This window comes from Ambystoma mexicanum, chromosome 5q (assembly GCF_040938575.1).
Source record: "Ambystoma mexicanum isolate Mex_15411 chromosome 5q, UKY_AmexF1_1, whole genome shotgun sequence".
Lineage (NCBI taxonomy): Eukaryota > Metazoa > Chordata > Amphibia > Caudata > Ambystomatidae > Ambystoma > Ambystoma mexicanum.
In genome coordinates, this window is record NC_090933.1 from 672,596,761 (window position 1) to 672,618,599 (window position 21,839).

The window sequence follows — 21,839 nt, forward strand, 5'->3', positions numbered from 1 at the left end:
TCATGTGGGCATTTGCCGAATCCATTGATAAGTCAGGCAGTTGCATGGGGGACACTTCTCATAGGTGCTATGGTGATCATACAGGTGCGATAGGAGCAGGTCCTGCACGATAGACCGGAAGCTAGTGTTTTGGTACGAGGATCCTGATTTGCCATGCAGTCTGAGATACATCAGAAACATCCCTGTCACTATGCACTCAACACGTCATGGGACACAGAAAAAGTTTAACGATATAAAGCCCATTGGTGTCGCTGCCTTTCCATATGATACGTACTGCATTAAAATAAAGGTTGCTAAGCATAGTCCTACACCTGCAAATGTACCTCTCACACAAACAGAAATACTGCAAGTGGAAGAAGCGGCCACTAGAAAATCCGCAACTTCTGAGCGCTGCCCGGCTTTCGCTGTTTCCAAGATGGGGGACCCGGTGACAAGCACATCATCCCCTGATGAGGATGAATGTGTTCTCTGTGTCATCGATGCCGCTTGAAGCGATCCCTTCAACATCATATCAATGACAGCCTTCCAAAGATGTGCATCGATTGACCGAGCATTGCAAATATGGGTGGGCATGGCTTAGATCAACACCTAAAGCGGTGCAGCCTAATGAATAAAGCTGGGCACGTCATCTGCCTAACAAGAGCTCACTTGCGTAGGGATATCGATTTGTTGTGAAATGGCCTTTAAAAAGAAGAGTCTCTTGTGACTTAATAGAGCTCGGGCGCACAGGTCTAAAGTTGCGGCCCTAAGGCTCTCCTGACGTGAGGTGGAAGTAATCCAGTCACGCTCTCTAACCACGAATCAATATTGGAACCCATGGCATTTCACACAAACGCTTGTCCATGATGTGATCAAAATGTACCACAAATATGCTTGCTTCCTACCACCACTTAATACGGAGGGGACAAATATGTTCCCATATTTTTTATGCAAACTTATTAAGGAAGGGAGCACATGGATTTTGATACATTGCAGAAATATCACGCAAAGGCCTTGCCCTACGCCCGCTCCATTCCCTATGAATAAATGACATTGGGTCTCATTATAAGTATGGCGGTAAGGTAATAATGGTGCTGGTAGCGCTACCGGCACCGTTGCTACCGTACCGCCATACTATGAGCTGTGCTCAGGGGTGTCGCACTGCCCAGGCACCCGCGAGCACAGCAAGTCGGATGCACCGGCACACCTGTAAACGGGGCCGGTGCATCCGACGTCCCCATTCCCATTGAGCCCTATGGGGCTCAAATGGGAATGGGGATGTACCAGGCCTGGCACCCGTGAAAGGGCAATTGCCGGGTCCGGCTGGGCCGGAATAGCCCGGTAATTGCCCATTTGCGGGTGCGGGACCCGGATGCGAGGTTGGAGGTAGCCTTGCCGGTTTTACCGGCAGGGCTACCTCCAAACTCGTAATGAGGCCCATTGGGTTTCATGACAATGTTGCCGGTAAGCAACCGGCAACCTCAGATCACCATTTCAGCCGCCCGACATCCCTGTATCACTTTAACTGCAGCAGTGGGCGGCACCCACAGTGATAGCTTATGGAAATTGAGTAGGCCATGCTTGCTCTGCTTATGGCCACAGGGAGATGCAGTAGTCAGGGGAGCCCATTATTATCCTTATGCCCTCAGGAGGGTCTGCCCCTCGTGGCACATAAAGCACTGTATCTTGCTGGTAACGTTAGTTGTAATGTGAAGAGTGCAATAATGCTTCTCTATGTACATGGGCGTTTACAACAACAATAAAAACTGCTAAATTACAGGCGGTCCAAAATCAAGCAATATGGACTATTTTCCTTCATATGTTATAATCTGATCATATGACCTTGTGTGGATGTAGCTTGGCTCCTTGAAGATGAATGTCCAAATCCAATTCTGAATTGCTGTCTCGGAGACGATTAATGGGGCGGCCCCATCCTTTGTGTCTGGTCCGCTCGGTTTGCATAAATCCTGGCCAAACTTGATGGTAGATTTCACTTGGTATATCAATCCGCCCCATTTTAAATGGAGCAGAGTAGTTCATCAGCAATGTGTAATGCTTTTGCGCCTTAATTTAGCTCTTGGCGCCATTTTGATGCCATAAGAAGGCGGAGGAGGGTTATGGAGCGGAGATAAGATCCGTGCTGTGCATATCTCTTCCATGTTGTCAGCGTGTTTCGTTTCACACCTGCATGAAATGTTCATCCTGGTGGGAAACGGATCCTATGGAATTTGCCTTGGTTTTGCACCTGGTCAAAGCCAGGCAGATTTATAAGGAATTCTGTAGTAAATACCCGCCTGAAAAGCGTATTTGCAGAAACCTTTACTTGTTTTCCAAGATGGTGAGGAAAATCTAAGTTGCATGCAAGGGACACAACCGCACGTAAGTGCAAACGTTGGTGGTCTCTTGCACGCTATTAACAGTTCATTTAAAATGACCCTGCTAATGTACTGGGCAGTTGCTTATGAATGTTTTTCTTTGGATATCAGAAAATGCACCTTGCTGAGTCGGTTTAAGCTTATTTTGAAACGTTGCTTACTCCCTACTAGAGCGTCCTTGAGTGATTTGATGCTACTTGATTGGACATGTATTTATTATTGGATGTTCATTGTGATTCCCGTATTTAATATTGTTTGTCATGTTTTATTTGTGCTAATGTTTAGTTTTGTTTTGGTGACATGAACCTCTTCTTCTTCTTCTTCTTCTTCTGGTTCTTCTTCTTCTTCTGGTGCTTCTTCTTCTGGTTCTTCTCCGGATTCTGGTTCTGGCTCTTTCTCTGGTTCTTCTTCTGCTTATTCTGGTTCTTCCTCTTCTTCTTCTTCTTCTTCTTCTTCTTCTTCTTCTTCTGATTCTTCATCTTCTTTTTTTGGTTCTGTTTCTTATTCTGTTTTTTCGTCTTCTGGATCTTCTTCTCGTTCTTCTTCTCCCACTCCTTCTCATTCTCCTCCTTTAATTTCCTCCTCCTTCTCCCCTCTAAGACTCTAGTGAATCTAGTGACTATTGGAATGAGCTTAATTTCAGGAGTTTTGATTTTCAGTAATGAGGAGACGGGAAGGTGTGTCAGTGGAACAGGAAGACATCGCATTGTCGATCAGGATTAGTGGGATGCTGTAAGTGGTACATGTAGAAGGGTAAAAAGAGGTGAGAAATAGGAATAGGTAACAAAGGGGTTTTAGCCCCTTTGACTGTGGGTTGTGCAAATGGTATTGAAGCCCAACATGTATGTGGCAGATCAGCCAGTATGGTTGAACGAGTATGATGTTGCAGAGAGTTTGAAGCGGGGTGTGGCAGAGAGAAGGAAGGATAAGGCCAGCCAGAGTGTCCCACAGCTTAAACGTGTTGGTGAATAGGTAGCTGGTTAAGTGGTCACCTAAGAGTGATGAACAGAAAGAGCAGAGTCACAGGGGGATGCATTGACTGGAGGGTCATGGATAGCTTCTGTGGATAATAATGGAGAGAGCAGATGAAGTTGTTGCAATGGCTGTGTGTGTCTGAGCCCAGAGCAGTATTAAGTCAATTGAAGGAACCCTTATAGGAAGAAAGCAGAGATGGAGAGTGGGTGTTGCACCATTGGTCGGGATGAAGTGCATGCTTGCCATCAGGCCGTAGATGACTGGCGAGGTCCATGGTTGGGGATGTGGGTGGGTGGGAGTGAATGAGGGAGAGGGACGTGATGCTTAAAGGGAGCTGTCGGTGCAGAAATGAGTTCAGGAAATGCAAGTCGATGGAGTCTGTAACACGTGGAAGGAGAGATTGAAGAAACACCCTCACTTGCTCTAGGTTAGGCCTGCAGAGGCGGGTTTGGATTTTTGTTTAGTGATTCAGAAGGAGGGTTTGGGAGTGGAAGAAGAACAAAGATAGTGAAATGTACAAGAGCAAGGAGGAGAAGAAGATGTGATCAAGTGAGTTGCTATGATTGCAGGTTGGCGGGTTATGGAGGGTGATCAGAGAATGGTCAAAGAAGGTGGATCTGAGCTGAACCTTGTGGGTCTTCAACACGGTGGGGAGGTTGAAGTACCCCATGAGTACAATTGGGGCAAGAATGAGAAGAGATTTGAGGAGGCGGTCAAGATGAAGCCCATTAAGTTGAGACTACAAAAGGCAGTAGGTAAGGACTATGTTAGGAGGGGCTGGTGTGAAAAGGTGAGTAGCAATGTGTTCAGGAAAAGAGGGGAGAGATATTAGGGAAAGGTGATTGATGAGTTGACTGTGTTTATCACACCTCCTTTCTTATCAGGTGGGAGTCATGAGATAAGGTAGCAGAGCCAGTGTGCAAGAGGCTCACTGTCATATGGGGGAACAGTTTTTCATTGACAAACATCATGATAAAGGCAAGAGTGGGATTGAAACAACGTACAAGAGAAAGTTCAGTGGGGGAAAAAGAATCAGTGGAGGAAAGAGTAGGTGTTCCTTGAGTGAGATAAAAGTGAGATAAAAGGGGATGGTGAATTGGAGTGGGTGAAGGTTGAGTGAGCAGATGGTGATTGTGGCAAGTGGAGGAGGACTGAGATGTGGGAAGAGGGAGGAGAGAGGCGTATTATGTTATGAGCATCCCACATATTATACTTCCTTTCCAGCCCAGGTACATGCTTTGGTTAATGGTGCCAAACTCTCAGCTCATTGGGCAGAATTATAGTATCCGAGAATGTGATTAACCTACGAAAGTTTTATGAAGTATTTATGCATTCCAACAGTACACTTTCTTCGCTGCTGCTGTTCTTACCTTCTTACCTGCTTACTCGTTACGCGTTACGTGCAAAGTGCCCGCAAAAGTGTTGCAAAGTGTGTCTGCAGTCCAACAGTACACCATCATCGCTGCTGCTGTTCTTATCTTCTAACTGGAGTTTGCTTACTTGTGACCTGTTACAAGTCATGCCCCTGGATTTCAAATGTGCGGGTTACGCGCAAAAGTGCACGCAAAAGTGTTGCAAATTGTGTCTGCAGTCTGGCAGTAGACTAGCTTCGGTGCTGCTGTCCTTACCTTCTAACTGAAGTCTGCTTACTCGTGACCTGCTACAAGTCACGCCCCATGGACTTCAAATATGCGAATTACGCGCAAAGTGCACGCAAAAATGTTGCAAAGTGTTTCTGCAGTCTCGTGTTTGACGGCCAACAGTGAGCGGATTCGCTTTGTGAGTTGATTCTCTCAAGGATCATCATGTACGAGTTACGGAGTAAGTCAGTCCCAAATGATGCACACTTAACGTTGATCTCCCAGATGTAGATTCCGATTTAGGGCCCGGTAATGCAATGGGCTGTAGTTGTACCCCCGCATCTGAGCAATTGACTTCACACCAACTGGATGCTTTAAATGCAGTATCCGGCATTGAGGAAAAGTCTGAACTTAACCAGTCTGTTATTAGCAGCTTCATAATGGCAACAACCTTCCTCCAGGTGAGTAAGCTTCCTCAGGAGTCCACGACGATGTAAATTAAGTATCTGGTGAATTGGGGCTTTGGGATTCTTTCGGTTAGATGGAGCAAATAGATGCTGCCCCTCAGGGAAATCCTAGAAGCACTATTGGTCTAGTTGGTGATTCTGTAGAAAGCATCTCACATACATTGAATGAACCTGGAAAAAAGTGCCTCAGAAAAATAAGAAGAATTCAATGTCCGCTGCAGAAAAAGATCAAATATTTCTATCCCGCGGCTGGTACGACTACGGAAACGGACCCAGATGGTAAATGTAGAATGCACTTACAGGGGGAAAGTAATTACAGTAGTGATAGTAGTCTGCTTGGTCTCGACCCATTCGTAAATGATGGGGTCTCCAAAGTAATCCCCTACTTTTAGCCACCGTAATAAAATGTAACTTCTAATATATTGAGGAGTGTATCATTAGGTTTTGAGGAATTACCATTATTTATGATAGAGCTCTATACTCTTTCTGATAGTGATTCTGCCTCAACAAGTAGTCTGGTGTCTCAACATAACCTTCATCATTATCTGCGGGACCTAGAGGATCAGATCAAACTTTCAGCGCCCGCAATCTCTGCTTTGCATGTTGTTTTAAGTTATTTTGTCAAGTAATATGACAAAATAAAGATAGAACTTTCAGCCCATACACTGTAATTGAGCGAGATAAAAATTGCGCTGCAGACCGTTCAAGGCCTATTACGAGATAGAGGGCTCTGTGGTTTAGCTACCCTTACTGGAGACTCCGATATGGGGGTTTCCTCCCCCAAAGCATGGACAATGTAATGTCTAGCAACGCGGATAATGACACCACAGAGCTCCAAAACATCTCAAACAGTCAACCAAACCACCCCGGACGGCCAGTAAAAAATCAACAGGAAAAGCACAATTAGGAACAACGTTTTTAAGAAACGTCCATGCTATTGAAGCAGCAGCAGATACGCACCAGGTACTCAAAGGGAATAATATTAATAGGCCCGCTCCTCCTGAACATTCTAGGCATTCTAAAACGTCCGTTCTAGTTGTAGGGCTGCAGGCCCAAATGGGCCAAACAACTTTATCTGTAAGAGTAATACAACCATGTGGGCAAACGTCCTGTATTTATTATTTAAAGATAGTCTGGTCACAAAACGCACCCCTGCCTCCTGAAAGCTGTCTATAACTATTCCTATTTACAAGATGGGCGATCTTACCTGTCCTAACTACTTGCTGATCGGCCTTCTTGATGCTGACCACCGTTGCCACCGTTATTTTAAAAGAATTGGAAGAATGGGCAGCTAAGATAGGTAGACCATGTAAATAACAAACTGGATTCCAAAAGGGGATGGGGACAGCTTTAAACTGACTTATCATGTGCTGTCTCCAGGAGAATGCTTGCGAAATGGTTCTCCACCCCTGTATGTGGCCATGATTGACTTTCCCAAGCATTTGACACTGTGAACCGTAGTTTTTTATAGTATAAATTGTACATATGGGGAGTTCCTCCTTCTCTTTTAGACATTGTTAAGTACTTACATGAGGACACTAGTCTTCAAGTCAGGTTGAACGGACACAGCCACTTATTGAAGGATTTTTGGACTTATAGAGGACTACGCCAGGGCTGTGTCCTGGCGTCATGCCTGTTCAACCTGTACCTCTCAGACTTTGGTGATTATCATGAGCCAGTGGTCCTTTCTAGACCAAAGATTGGTTCTCTATGTGTGTCTTGGATGGTGTATGCAGACGATGTGTTCCTCGACGACCATACCCCGCGGGGACCACAATGTCTCATTGACTCTGTGGCTGCATACGCTGCCTCTATTGAACTGGCCATCAGTGAAACTAAATCAAATGTGATCCGTTTTAACAGTAGTTCCAACAAGCCTTATGGATACACATAGGCCATAGGGAAGCCCACAATATCCCCAGAATGTGGTCTATTTAGGTTAAAAGCTACCCCAAATAGAAGTATAATACTGAGTAGGTTAAAGAACAAAGCGCTCCAACTTGCCTCCCAAATGATAAAAATCAACAAGTATTGTAGGTTCATTGTCCTTCCTCTTACTGATTTTTATAAACTTAAAGTCATGCCAGTGGTTTTATATGGCTTGGAGATCACGTCCTTAGTGAGAGATTTTAATTAGAACTTAATGGAAGGGTGGATTTGGAAGAAAGCTCACACCCTTCCACCTACATTACCTATCGCAACCTTAGGATTTTAGTTGGGTCTGTCATCACTCAGATGGTTATTTTATTGGAAAGTGCTTTCTTTGTACCGGACGCTGTTAGTCCCCCCAAAAGCTTCACTCTTTATAGAGCTACAGGAGAGTATGCTTAGTGGCAGCTATGTTGTGTTAAATAATATTAGAATTCTTTCTGAAACAATATTTTTTGATAGCAGGTTAGGTCTGTTTTGACAAACAACCCCTGAACACTCTCAAAAAAGTTTGTGTTTCGAGCAGACTGGGTGACTACTATTGAGGAGATCTGCACCTATGCTTTGTATCAGAGTTTCACGAAAGCAGATAAAAAGTTGGACATTATTCCCAATTTTCTGTGTAAATTTCCTTACACATATTGCAGGTCTCTGTTTTTACATATTAGGATTAATGTATTAAGTACTGCAGAAATTAAATTGGCGCGATCCTCTAATAAGGAAGCCTCCAATATTTGTCCTTTATGTGAACCCCTTGGAGAGATTCCAACTCTAAAGCATCTCCTAATTGACTGTCCAGTCGTACAGAATGTAAGATTGCTGTGTTTGCGAGGGCACATGCAGAATTCAGAGTGGCTAACGATTGAGGACTTTTGGAATCTTTTGTCTTGTGGACATGAGATCTCCATGTCCATTGTAGTTTAAAAAAATGTAAGCAACCTTAATGTAATCTCAATTGCAGGGGAAAGGTATAAAGATAGGTAGGAGGGGATTCTTGATGAATGGCTCAGCTGATAACCTCTCTCTACTTCTTTCTAATTATGTGTGATTATCCTATTGGTTTCAGGTTGTGTCAGAAAATGTGCTTGTTTTACTATTTCTTACTGTCACTGTTCATTGGATGAATTTTTAATGGATACATTTTAACTTGGTCTGATAATGTAATGTTTTGTAATTATATTGTAATTGTATTACTTAAGCTCTTTGTATTGTTTGTGAAAGGTTTAACCACATCATAATACAGTTAAAGCAAACTAAAAGCAATATTTAGAAAGAAAATGCTTTGAAACACCCTATTACTGCGCCAAATGATGACTGCAACGTATTCAGTGACTAATTAGTTGTTTTATTGGTGGCCCTTTTGTTATGACACGTGTTTCGGCATTTTGACTGCCTTTCTCACATCAGGGCATATCCTGTGTCTTTGGTCTCAGCCGGTGTGTTGGCTAGAAAATGTAGGAAGTTACCGGGTTTAATCCCATCGGCAAATGTTGCTTTCGCGTCTCGCAATACGTTGCAGTCATCATTTGGCGCAGTAATAAGATGTTTCAAAGCATTTTCTTTCTATTTTTGGCAAACAGAGTAGGGGAACTCAAGGTCTCTGGTCGCTTTGACACACCATTGCGACATTGGAATTTTGCATTAAATAGGTTGCGGTGGTCATCAAGTGGTATCAATGAAAAGTTCTCTAAGCATCTAAAAACAATATTTACTTACATTTACTTACGTTACTGTTTTTCCAAAAGGATTTCATATTATTACTTGTATTACCTTTTCTGACCTGATATTCCCACACAGTTGGTGTTTGACTCGGTTTTAGAAGCTAGTGTTAAAATCCTTATTTTCTTTTTCTTTTTTTATTTTTATACTTGCGTTTTAGGGTGACATGCATCCTCCCACAAGTTTTTCTTAGATCATGATTGAAGTATAGATTTGCATTATTTTAAAATCGTGTGGGTTTTACATTTCTGCCCAGAAACTCATACTCGTGTTTCAAACAAGTAGTCGAAAGATTTCTATTTCATTTCATGATGGTTCAATTTGTCCAAAAAAGAAAACTCATTTATCTAAAACAAAAGCTGTTTTTGAAAGTGCATTTCCAAAAGTAAATGTTTGCATGATTGAACATCAAAATACGTGGCTTCTACTAGATCCAGCTGTGCAACTTTTTTTTTAGCTATCCACCTATTTATGTCTACCGAACAAAAACAAAAAATATTAGTTTAGTTTAGTTTCTTTATTTGTACCGCGCACCAAACCTTCAGGTAACTGGGTGCTTAAAGCTTATACAGTGGTTACAAAGTTATGAACGCAAAAATTACAGTTAGTACAGGTGATTATACAGTAAATACAGGTAATAGAGGAAATTTACAGGAGATACAGTTGATTTAGGACACAGCGATTATACATAGACAGAGGAGAGCCACAGTGTCAGGGAAAGGGTTACTTCAGGCAGGGTGGAGTGGCTGGGATATGGACTGAGCAAGCAGGGAGCTTCCCGAAGAGCCAGCTTTTGACCTTAGCTCTGAAAGTCCAGAATGCGGATTCCGTCCTGAGGCTAAGGGGAAGGGCATTCCATTGTTTGGCAGCTAGAACTGGGAAGCTAGTTCCCCCAGCTCTTTTCAGTCGGAATCTTAGCACAGTTAGACAGTGCGAGTAGATGGTTCTGGTTGGTCTGGAAGGCTGGTATATGTTGAATTTAACAGCTAGGTATTTGGGGGCGGTGTTTGATCGGCACTTGTGGGTGATGACCAGCGTGCGAAAGGCGATTCTGTCCCGTACCGGGAGCCAGTGGGCGTCCTGTCTGAAACTGGAAATCTGCATGGATTTTGGTATACTTAGAGCTGCTCTTAAGGTGTTATTTTGAAGGACCTGGAGTTTGTTGAGGTTCCCTTCGGATGTGCCCAGGTAGAGAGTGTTGCATTAGTCGATCTTGGATAACACTAGAGCCCTGGCTAGTGTGATGCAGCTACTGGGCGAGAGGAATTGTTTGCAGGCGTTAATTAGTTTGTTAGTGTAAGCTGTAGAGGACGTGGTTGAGTTCACCTGCTTCTTGAGGAACAGTGTGGAGTCTAGGTAGACTCCCAGAGTTTTGATTTCTTTGGCCACTTTGAATGGGTTACCATTGATGTTGATGGAGGCATAGCGGGGGTCTAGTTTGGGAATCCGACAATCAAAAGCTCAGTTTTATTGTCGTTGAGGCAAAGGCAGTGATCTGCCATCCACGCCTGGATTTCCAGGTAAATCTTGTTGATTCTTTTGCAATCATCTTCATAGCTTCCCGAGAGGGTGATGAGAACCTGTTTGTCATCAGCATAGTTGGTGTATGTGACATCCAGGTTGTCAATATGGTTGAAGAGGAGCTTGGTGAAGATGTTGAAAATTGTTGGAGAAATGCACAAGCCTTGTGGAAAGCCACAGTGGATGGAAATTGGATCTGCAGAGGCAGAGGGTGCAAAGACCCTGTTGGTGTGGTTGGACAGGAAAGATTGTATCCAGGTAGAGGCGTTGCTGGAGAAGGCAGCTGCTGTAGACAGATGATCAGTGAGGATTTGTTGGTCGACCAGGTGAAAGGCCACTGACAGGTCTAACAGCAGGAGCATGATAAGCTTACTGTTTTCCTTAGGCTCGTCCATTTGGATTTTGAGATCCAGGAGGGCTGTTTCCGTTCCATGTCTGGGCCTGAAGCCAGATTGTCTGAGTCCTAGTAGGATGTGATCCTCGAGGTGTTTCTGGATCTGGAGGTAAGCCACTCTGTCTAGGATCTTTAGGATGTAGGGAACAGTGGTGATGGGCCTATAGTTTGTGGGATGTTAGGATCAAGGTTTTTTTTTTTTTAAGAGGGGCATGACTCAAGCTTCCTTGAGGTTGTTGGGTACCGTGTTGGTCTCGAACATTCTACTGCTTTAAAAATACAGACTCAAACGTATAGTCTCCATTAGACAATAGGACACGTTTGGTATTACTGCAAAGCAGTCTAGTAGATGCCTACAAATCCATATACTAGCAAGTGGATCCGGGAAGTACTCATCTGTAATTTGTCATTTCCTGTGGTGCAACACAACATTGCAGGGCTCCTGCAAGGAACTGTTGGGCCACTGTGCCACCCTTCATATATAAATACAAAAAGGCCTTGGGCCAACAATCAGGGAGGGTTGTGGAGTGAGGGGGCAGAGCGGGGGTAAATAGCATGTTTCCCCATGCACCACAAGGATTAAAGGGGGGAGTATTACATGCATGCTCAACTGGAAAACTCAATATGGTTGGTACTGAATGATAAATATGAACGCATTTGATGCCAGCTTGTGACTTTTTTTTATTTGAACCATTTGATCCACAGGAAAGCTGTCGAAGGCAGAAAGAGAACCTGTGTGAAAAGTTTGATTACTTGTATGCCGTGCTGGAAGAGAGGAGAAGCGAAATGACGCAGATGATCACGAGGGAACAGGAGGAAAAGCTGGAGCACGTACGCTCCCTGATAAAGAAGCACGGCGACCATTTGGAGACGGTGTCCAAGCTGGTCGAGTCAGGGATCCAGTTCATGGAGGAGCCAGAAATGGCACTCTTCTTGCAGGTACATATCGACAGGATCCAGTTATCAGTAGTGGCTTGTAGGGATGGGGATCTGAGGACCGCATGTCAGGGTGAGAAGAGAAGGGCTTTGAACCGAGTGATATCTTCTTTAGTCTTGTTCCATTTACTTTGAAAATTGCAGAACTCAATGAATGGGATTTCTTCATGAGATGCAGGTTTCCAAAATTATTGGTGGGATCCAAATGTAGTTGTCAGGTTTGGAAATTAAAGCTGAAACAGTGGCATGAGGGGGGCATGGTTGATAATTAATTACAATTTGTTTAATTTGCACACAAGGCAATCAGTTACTGAAATACTTAAGACACCAAGTGGTACAATTATTTAGAACACAAAAACTGAACTACATAAAGGGGCGGTACATAAAACAGGTTCCAGTGCATAATGTGAGTAAACAAATGTCCTCATTCACTAGGGCAGGGTTCAACAACCTTTGACTCTCCAGATGTTTTTGCACTACAACTCCCATCATTCCATCATCATGCTCCTGGTCCGATCATTCTCTCCTGTCCTCTCACCTGGACCTCATGGGTCTCCCGGCCTAACCCCTGCCTGCACTGCCAGCCTCCTTCTCTGTCATTTTGCCCCTGTCATGAGGATCCGCATGAAAAATGCCTCCAAGTGCAACTCCTGGTATGACTCTGACCTGGCCGATCTGAACCGCAAGTGCAGAGCTGCTGAGCAGAAGTGGCAGGCTTCGAGCACATCCTCTGATAAACTGCAAAGGCAATACATACTCTCCATCTGCTCGAAAAAGAAGGCCTACATCCAAGCCTGCATCTCTGTGGCCTCTAACTACATAGCCAAACTTTTCAAAATCTGCAATGAACTTGCCAACCCTACTGCAGTCTTCACTTCTCATCTGCCTTCCCTGGCCCTCAGCACTTCTCTGGACTCTCACTTAATTTCTAAAACTCAGGACATCTTGTCCTTATTCTCCTGTACTCAACAACCTTCTTCCTCACCTGCTCTGAGGCCTCCCTTGGCCCCCTCTTCGCTCCCCTCCCTCTCTTCTCCTTCTCTCCCATAACACCTGATGAGGTTTCTAGACAAGTCCGCTCCATGAAAGTCTCATCCAAACAGGTGCTCCACTGCTCCTCCAGAACTATCAAGGACAACATTGTCTCCCTTGCTCCAACTTTGGTGGATTTCTTCAATCACTCCTTTGCCACTGGATCCTTCCCCTCTCTCCTCAAGCACTCCCTTGTGCACCCTCTCCTCAAAAAGCCTTCTGCCGACCCTTCCTGTCCATTTAACTACCACCCTATCTCCATTACCCCCTTCATGGGCAAACATTTGGTGTAGCTGGCCATCTCCCAGCTTATCCACCACACTGAATCTGTTGGTTTTCTCCACGACACACAATCTTGATTTCAGCTCTCCTTCCATTCTCATCCTTCTTGACCTTTCCTCTGCCTTTGACACTGTCAAGCATGCCACCCTGCTAAATCGGCTCTGTGATACCCTTGGCATCACAGACCTGGCTCTGGCCTGGTTTACCTCCTTCCTCCCAGACCTACCCTCCCAGGTTCAACTGGGACCTTTTCTTTCCTCCATCTCACTCTCCACCTCCGGTGTCCCTGTTAGGCAGAATCATATGCAGTACCCTTTGGGAATACCACACACAATTAAGACTAAAAGTAGTTTTAAACTAGTAAAAAGATGATGCCTATGGAGTAGGTGAGGCTCCAAAGTCTATGAACACAAAAATGTTAAACACACACAGCAAAACACATGTAAGAGTGGGAAAAAAGACTCACACTCTTACCAGGTGAAAAAAATAAATCCTAGAAATCCAGCATAGCTGCTGAGGGACTCAGTAGGTAAGGGAAATTGGCCATTCGGGAGAATTCTCCATAACACTCCCCCTGCCCCCCCAGACTAAGGGACAGGAGGATTTAATCCACTCCTGGATGAATCTCTTCACTCTAGTCGGTTATAAACATCCTAGAGAGACCATCAGCATTTTGGTGGTGACATCCTGACCTGTGCTCAATGGTGAAATCAAACCCTTGCAGGCAGATTGACCATCTTAGAATTTTTGGGTTCTCCCCTTTCAATTGCATTACCCATCTCAAGGGTTGGTGGTCTGTCTGAATCACAAAAGTAGATCCATACAAGTATGGTCTAAACCTCTTCAGAGACCACACAATGGCAAAACATTCACGTTCTATGGTTGCTCACCTTGTTTCTGGTTCCTTCAGTTTCCTACTGATGAAGCAAATGGGGTGCGCCCTACCTTTCTCATCCAGTTGACTAAGGACTGCACCTATACCTGTATTGGAAGAATCTCTCTGCACAATGAAGGGTTGGTGGTAATGAGGAGCTCTTAGGACTGGAGCTTGACAAAGGGCTTTCTTCAGGTTTTCAAAGGATTGAGTGCACTCCCCATTCCATCTAAATATTTTAGGGGATTTTGGAGAGGAGATTACATTCAAAGGAGAAGCTATGGACCCATAGTTCTCAATGAAATTCCTGTAGTACCCAGTGAGACCTAGGAAGGCTCTCACTTGGGTTTGAGTAGTAGGGGTGGCCCAGTTTTGTACAGCTTGTACTTTGCTAGGCAATGTCCTTATTCCACCTCCTCCTTCCTCATGACCAGGGTAGACCACTTTGCTCTGACCAATTTGACATTTGATGGCCTTTATGGTCAGATGGGCCTATTCAAGAGCCTGCAAAACATATACTAAGTGATCAACGTGTTCTACCCAAGTCGGGCTGAACACTGCAATGCCATCCAAGTATGCCATGCAGAAGTCCCCCATCCCATTCAGAGCTTAATTGACCATCCTTTGGAATATAGCAGGTGCATTCTTTAATCCAAAAGGTATGACCTTAAACTGGTAGAGGCCTGCTGGGGTTGAGAATGCAGTTTTCTCCTTGGCATGGTCTGTCGGGGCTATTTGCCAATAGCCTGACATCAGATCAAATGTACTGAGGTACTTGGCTGCATCAGTTCATCTGTCCTTGGCAAAGGATGGGCATCAGCCTTAGTGACTGCATTTAGAGCTCTATAGTCCACACAGAATCCCAACTCCTTGGATCCTGCCTTTGGTACTAGAACCACTGGACTAGACCATGGACTTGTAGAGGGCTCTATAACCCCGAGATCAAGCATCTTGTTGACCTCTCCTTTGATGTGGGATCTCACATGTTCTGACATTCTGTAACCTCTGCTTTTCACAGGTAAACAGTCACCAGTTCACTCTCCTGCTCCTCTTGAGCTGAAGCTAGAAGCAAAGCTCCCACTTCTGGTCTCGAGACATGTGCCTTCAAACGGTTGGTGTGAAAGACTCTGGGAGCCTCCTTAGGTCTGCCTAAATCCACCAAATAGTTCACATCTCCAAGTTTGCTCACAACCCTGAAGGGTCCTGGTCTTGAGTAAACTCAACCATGCTGGCCTTCTGGTCATGCCAATGTTTGACCAGAGTCTGACCTCCTTTTAAGTTATCACTAGCTTCTGCCATCATGTGTGACATTCTCCTCCGGAGACCTATCACATAATCATTCACTCTGACTGGCTTGGGTGAAGAAGCACTCTCCAACCCCTCCTTAATCAGGGCCAAGGGGCCTCTGACTGTATGGCCATAGAGAAGTTCAAAGGGACTGTAACCAACTCCCTCCTGAGGGACTTCTCTATGAGCAAAGAGAAGGCATGGCAGTAGAAGGTGCCACTTTCTTTTAAGGGGCACCTATCATACACTTCATAGTATGATTATTTGTCTGTGGATGGTAGGCTGTAGAGAACTTGTAAGTGACACCACCATTTTTCCACATGGCTTGCATGTAGTGGGACATAAAATTGGATCCCCTGTCGGATATCACTTCCTTAGGAAACCCTACTCTGGTAAAACTACCAAGTAGAGCCTTAGCCACAGCCTGAGCCATAACAGTCCTCATAGGTATTGCTTCAGGATACCTCGTAGCATGGTCTACTACAACCAGGATAAACCTGTTTCCCGAAGATGTGGGAGGGTCAAGAGGACCAACAATGTCGATGTCCACCCTCTCAAAAGGAACTCCCACCACTGGGTGAGGAACCAGGGGTGCCACATTCTTGGCTCCACTCTTGCCAGAGGTCTGGCAAGTGTGACAGCTCCTACACAATTTGTCAACTTCTGAACCCATCTTAGGCCAGTAGGAGTATAGGGAGAGTATTTCCTTGGTCTTTTTGAAACTCAAATGACCAGCCAAAGGTATCTCATGGGGCAGCTGTAGGAACTGGAGTCTGTTTGCTAGGGGCACTACAAGTTTTTTGCTGTCCCAGGGATAGACTCAGTCAGTTCACTGTAGAAGAGGCCGTCTTCCCAGTGCAACCTATGCTTCCCAGGCTCTTGCCCATCGAGCAGAGAATCTGCCTGTAGGAGAAGGCCTTCAAGAGTAGGACACTCTCTTTATCCTCTGCAGAAGTCTGCCCTGTTGGGTCCACCTTCTGCCAGTAAAGACTGCAGCCCAGGATGGTCAACAGGGTCTAGATCCCAAACCAAAACAATGGGCCTCATTACGAGTCCGGCGGTAACTGCAGCGGTAAAACCGCCTGGTTACCACCGGACTCGTATTACCATTCTGCCTCTGTGACTCCCGGAATTACCAAGGCATTACAGCCCCAGTGTCCCGGGAGTCACGGAGGCGGAATGGTGTTAATCCCCATTCCCATTGAGTCCCATAGGACTCAATGGGAATGGGGAAGTGGAAACACCGGCACCATCTCGTGATGGTGCTGGTGTTTCCACGTCCGCCTGCCGGGAGGTGTTCAACCTGCCAGTTCAGACCTGGCGAAAAGATCACCTTCCGCCCGCAGGGGTCACGATCGGGAGGTCCGGAATTAACAGTGGCGGCGGGTTTACCGCCACTGTTAATTCCGGACCACCCGACCCGTAATGAGGCTCAATGTCTTCTTCCTGATTTGACTCTTCAGAAACTGTATAATCCACACAGGGTTGTACCTTACAGTCTGCCTCAGCAAGTAGAAGAGTCACAGGTGTGACCTTGGACAATCTTTGGGATGTCCTTGTTGGTAGCACAGGGGTGCTATCTGTCTTTTTCTTGGAGGTCTTGGGTTTCCCCTTTGCCTCTTTCTTTCCATAAATAACAGAGTAGCAAGTCCTGTGGACTGGGAGTGATAGTTTCCTCTGGAGAGCCTCTCAAGGTCCTCTCCCTTGCAGGTCTAGTGAGCTCCTGTTTCATTTTACTGGGAGGCCTGGGGGTACTCGATACAACTCCAAGAGTTTTCAGGTCATTACCAAACAGGACTCTCCCAGGCACTTCACTCTGCACACTAACAGGTATCTTGACAACTATATCATTACACTGGATGAGAGCTGGTAACCGGGGAAGCATTTGCACAAGGCCTCTAGCTAACTTGGTTAGGCGTTTGGGTGCCTTAGCAACATCCTCCACCTTTCATCAACCACAGTTATGCTGGCTCCAGTGTCTCTGATGGCAGGAGTCTCCTGGCCATTCACAAGAACACTATCTTTATGATACTCTTTAGTATTATCTGGGATGGAATTATAGACATCTAAAGTCTCTTGTTCCCACAAACCCACGGACACTAAAGAAACACTAGCTGGGAGTCTCATGGGTTCAAAGTTTCCACTTGCCATAGGTACTTCTTCCTCTGGGGCGAAGGCTAAGGAGACAGTATGGACCCCTGAAGGTTTACCCTTACATCTGGGATCCCCTTTCACATGGCCAGTTGACCCACAAACATAACATTTCCCAAATGTTTTGATGAATGGGGGTTTGTTCTGATCTCCATCTGGTTTGGGTCCAGATGGTACACTAGCCTGATTCAGTTTCCCCTGTGGCTTACCCTTATTGTTTTGTTTGGGGCCCTCTTTTGGATTGGGGTATTAGAATTCTCCTTGTTATCTTTCTTTGGCTGCTTTCCTCCATCCTTTTCTGGGTTGCCCCAGAATCCTTGTGAGTAGCCCTGTTGGCAACCCACAAGTCAGCAGCCTTAGCTAACTTCTTGGGATCTATCTCCTTAGAATCAGCCAAGTGCTGTCTGAGCTCAGGAGAGCATGCATCATAAATTGACTCCACCATAACAAGATTTATCATACCTTCATAAGTGTTTACTCTGTAACCCTTAACCCAACCATCTATGTTTTTCAAACATTCACATACCCAGGTAGCCCAAGGGATACCATCATGCTTTTTGAGGGTCCTAAATCTCTTAAGGTACTGGGAAGGGGTCTTCCCAAATCTAGCAATTAAAGCTAGTTTCCCACACTCATAATCCGTTCTATCTACCTCCCCCAACTCCATCACAACACACAACAGTGGGTAGCCTAGAGAAGAGCCAAGGAAGCAACTGATTCCCTGTAATGTCTTGAATCCCATGGTTATATTCAAACATTGCCAACCAATCCAAAATATCAAGCTTAGGCTCATACATACCAACAATTTCTTTAGGCATACGGGGTCTCTTAGGACTGGAAGACATAGAAGACTCTGGGAGAGAAGCATTTTCCAAAGACAACTTTTTCATTTCTAAGGCATGATTCAACTCCATTTCTCTGAGCTTCAGTTCTTGATATTTTTGTTCAGTTTGAGCATTAGTACATTTAAATTCCAATTCAAGCCTCCTCTTTTCCAGAGCAATGAATTCAGGACTGAGTGTAGGACCTATAGGAGTCCCAGTGGACAAAGGTTGAGGTTGCTGAGCAGGCAGAGGAGCAGTGAGGCCTACACTGTGAGACACATCTGCCTCATCTAACTAATCAATAACAGACACATTATCATCCTCATCATTTTCCACATTTGCTGAGGGGTTAGGTATTTCAGACCCACCCTCCAGACTTTGTTTCTCTAACAACCTTTCAATCAATTTTGACTTTTTGCCTTTACCAGAGAGATTCCTATCTCTGCACAGATGTTTCAGATAATCCACAGTGTAACTAAGGAGGGTCTCCTGACTGTAGCCTTGCATATCAGACATGATTAATATTGCTTGTTAGTGATGTTTAGCCTTGTGGTTAGTTGATCCAAGGTAATAGCAGCACTCTAAGTGTAATCACTACACTTGATCCTCACCGCTGTACACCAGTGTTAGGCAGAAGCATATGCAGTACCCTTTGGGGACACCACACACAATTAAGACTACAAGTGACAGTACAAATTCACCTTTATTACAAGCCTGTACTACACTGTAAAGTGGTAATGATGGCTGAGCAGCCAAACTTATCTCAAGAGTAAAGTGAGCAGTATCAATAGTTACACAACGGACAGCAATTACTATGGTTCAAACAAACATTGACTCAAGGTTTCTAAGTAAAAGAATATACATTTATTTACACGTCAGTTGTAAAACAATTCACCAAAGTAAAGCAGTAGAAAAATCATACTCTTAATACACTAAACAGCACCCAATAGATTCTGGACAAGTTAAGCTCAAAATTAAGTGTGAGCAAAATGGCACTCCAGCAATTTAAAAGGGAGGGAAAGACAAGGTTAGACAAAAGTTGAGCAGCACCAACAAGCAAGTAAGCAGGGCAATCTAGGAAAGGCAACTATGGTGAGGAAATCAAACTAAGAAGCCTGGGCCAAAGTCAATGGACAAAAGCCTTTGCAGAGGATCACACAGTTCAGAGTAGTTTGCGGTTAAGTCTTTGCCAAGAGTTCGGAACGAAGTTGGTCAGAAGAAAAGTTACTTTAAAGAATAGAGAAGGACAAGCCCTCGGATTGGTGAAAGATTTCAAACACTTTCACTGCGGTCGGACGGAATGAACAACCGTGTTTGAACAGTACCTTAAATGAAGGAGAAGGCTGTAGTTGAGGCAGACGTTCCTGGCAGGTCCTGCAGGCTCACGGTCCCTGAAACGACTGTCGGACTGACACAAAGTAGGAAAACTGGAGAGTCCTGCACTGCCCAGGGATGAAACCAGCAGCAGAACAAAGAAACGAGTAAAAGGTGCGCTGCTTAAAACCCAATCAGGGTCCGGTCCTCCTGGCTATCCAGTTCACTGTAGCTGTGCACAGCATATTCGACCAGAGGAGGGAGACCTGGCTTGCAGTTTGGTGAACTGGTTGGTCCCACCAGCTCAAGGGGATCAGATTCCTTGCAGATCTTCCCTGTCATCGAAGTTTGGAGATTAGTACACGCAGCAGGGCTTCACCGGGAGGTTCAGTTGTGGTAGAGGTTCTCTTCTGTCAGCTTCTCTTCGGGTCTTTCGATCCAGTGGCGACTCTCCTTCTCAGTACCAGAGACCTGCCTTTTATGCAGTTTTCCCCCATTCACACAGCCTGGCTGTCAATCACACAGCAGGGTGGCTATCCCGGCGGGACAGTCACCACAGCCAATCATACAGAGTGCTACATGGGTCTCCAAGGAGACCCTGTGCAGGGAGTCTCAAAACCCTCCATCACATCCTGTCTCCCTCAGACATTCAGGCGCCTAGGAGGGCTTCTGTGTAGAAGCTCGCCAAAGGACAGCGAATAAAGGAACCAAACCTGGCTTGGCACGCGGAGTAAAACATGAGAAAGACCTTTACAAAAAGAAATGGCGAATAAACCCAGCCGGAACCAGATAAAAGTAAATGGGGTCCAGCGGATTTAAGTTTGAGGCTACTAACTTAGCCTAAACAGTATCAAGGCTATTTAAATAGACCGTGGCGGGAAAAATAGGGTGATACCACTGCCCCCAGCCAAATCTTAAAGAAAGGGGAATGAAATAATGTTCCATGAGGAACAGACAAAAAGGGATAACTATTAACCCTTTCCAGAACTCTATGTGAGATAGTTTGTACTGGTTCTGTGAATTTAAAGAGACTAATAAAGTCAATGGCAATTTTACATGTTCTGGGAGACAGTAGTCAGTCCCAGAAAATGGAGTTTAAATTGGGAAGTCTGAGAAAGACAACCCTGTGTCACTGCACTAAATGTGCTGTGTAACACACAGTAAAAGATGATGCCTATGGAGTAGGTGAGGCTCCACAGTCTATGAACACAAAAATGTTAAACACAGAGCAAAACACATGTAAGAGTGGGAAGAAAGGCTCACACTCTTACCAGGTGAAAAAAAATCCTAGAAATCCAGCAAAACTGCGGAGGGACTCAGTAAGTAAGGGAAATTACCCATTCTGGAGAATTCTCCCTAACAGTCCCTCAGTGCTCCATCCTCTCGCCTTGGCTCTTCAATATCTAACTGGCCCATCTAGCCCATTTGATCTCCACCTTCTCTCCTAACTTCCAGTGTTATGCAGATGACACGTAGCTCTCCTTCAAGTTTCCCCCCTCTGCCTCCTCCTCTGCCTCTCTCCTTCCTGACTGCCTGTCTGCTATTCAGGCTTGGTGCACTGCTACTGATCTCTGCCTTAATGCCACTAAGACAGATATCCTTCTCATTGGGACCCATTCTCCCTCTTTCCCTCCCACAAGTTGGCTGCCCTCCATGGGCCCCCACCACTAACCCTCCTGTGAGGCAAAAACCTGGTGTCATCTTCAACTTCTCTTTCTCCTCCTCTCCTCACATCACGGACCTTGCCAAGAAGGCCCACTTTCTGCTGCACCTCCTCAGAGACATTCTTCCATTCCTCACCTTCCCCCAGAAACTCAATGTCTCCAGAGCTCTGGTCCTCTCCAGGCTGGACTACTGCAACAACTTCTTTCTCAATCTGCCTAACTCCTCTTTTAGCCCCCTTCAACTAATCCAGAACAGGACTGTGAGACTTATCCTTGACCTCAAGCCCAGGGACCACATCTCTCCAGCCCTAAAATGTCTCTACTCGCTCCCGGTTTCTGCAATGATCAAGTTCAAGACCCTCAGCATGAGGGCGCTAGAGGGCCAACCAAGATGGCTGCCTCCTAGAGAGCTCCCACACAGCTGAATATTAATCTGGTAAAATCATCCTTCAATCCGTATACCCCAATCCTGTGCGTCGACTGCCCGTGTCTACAAGACACTACTCTGCCATCCTGAGAAACCTGGGGAAAAACGA

The 21,839-nt window shown here is 45.2% G+C and overlaps 1 protein-coding gene across 3 annotated transcripts in view; it reads left to right on the forward strand.

Moving 5' to 3' along the window:
• TRIM55 (tripartite motif containing 55) overlaps positions 1-21,839 on the forward strand; it is a 508,360-nt gene that overhangs the window by 195,782 nt on the left and 290,739 nt on the right. For all 3 annotated transcript variants that reach the window (XM_069621126.1, XM_069621125.1, XM_069621127.1), the window contains one exon: positions 11,645-11,878. In XM_069621126.1, the coding sequence (XP_069477227.1) occupies positions 11,645-11,878 (234 nt within the window). The remainder of the gene's footprint in view (positions 1-11,644; positions 11,879-21,839) is intronic.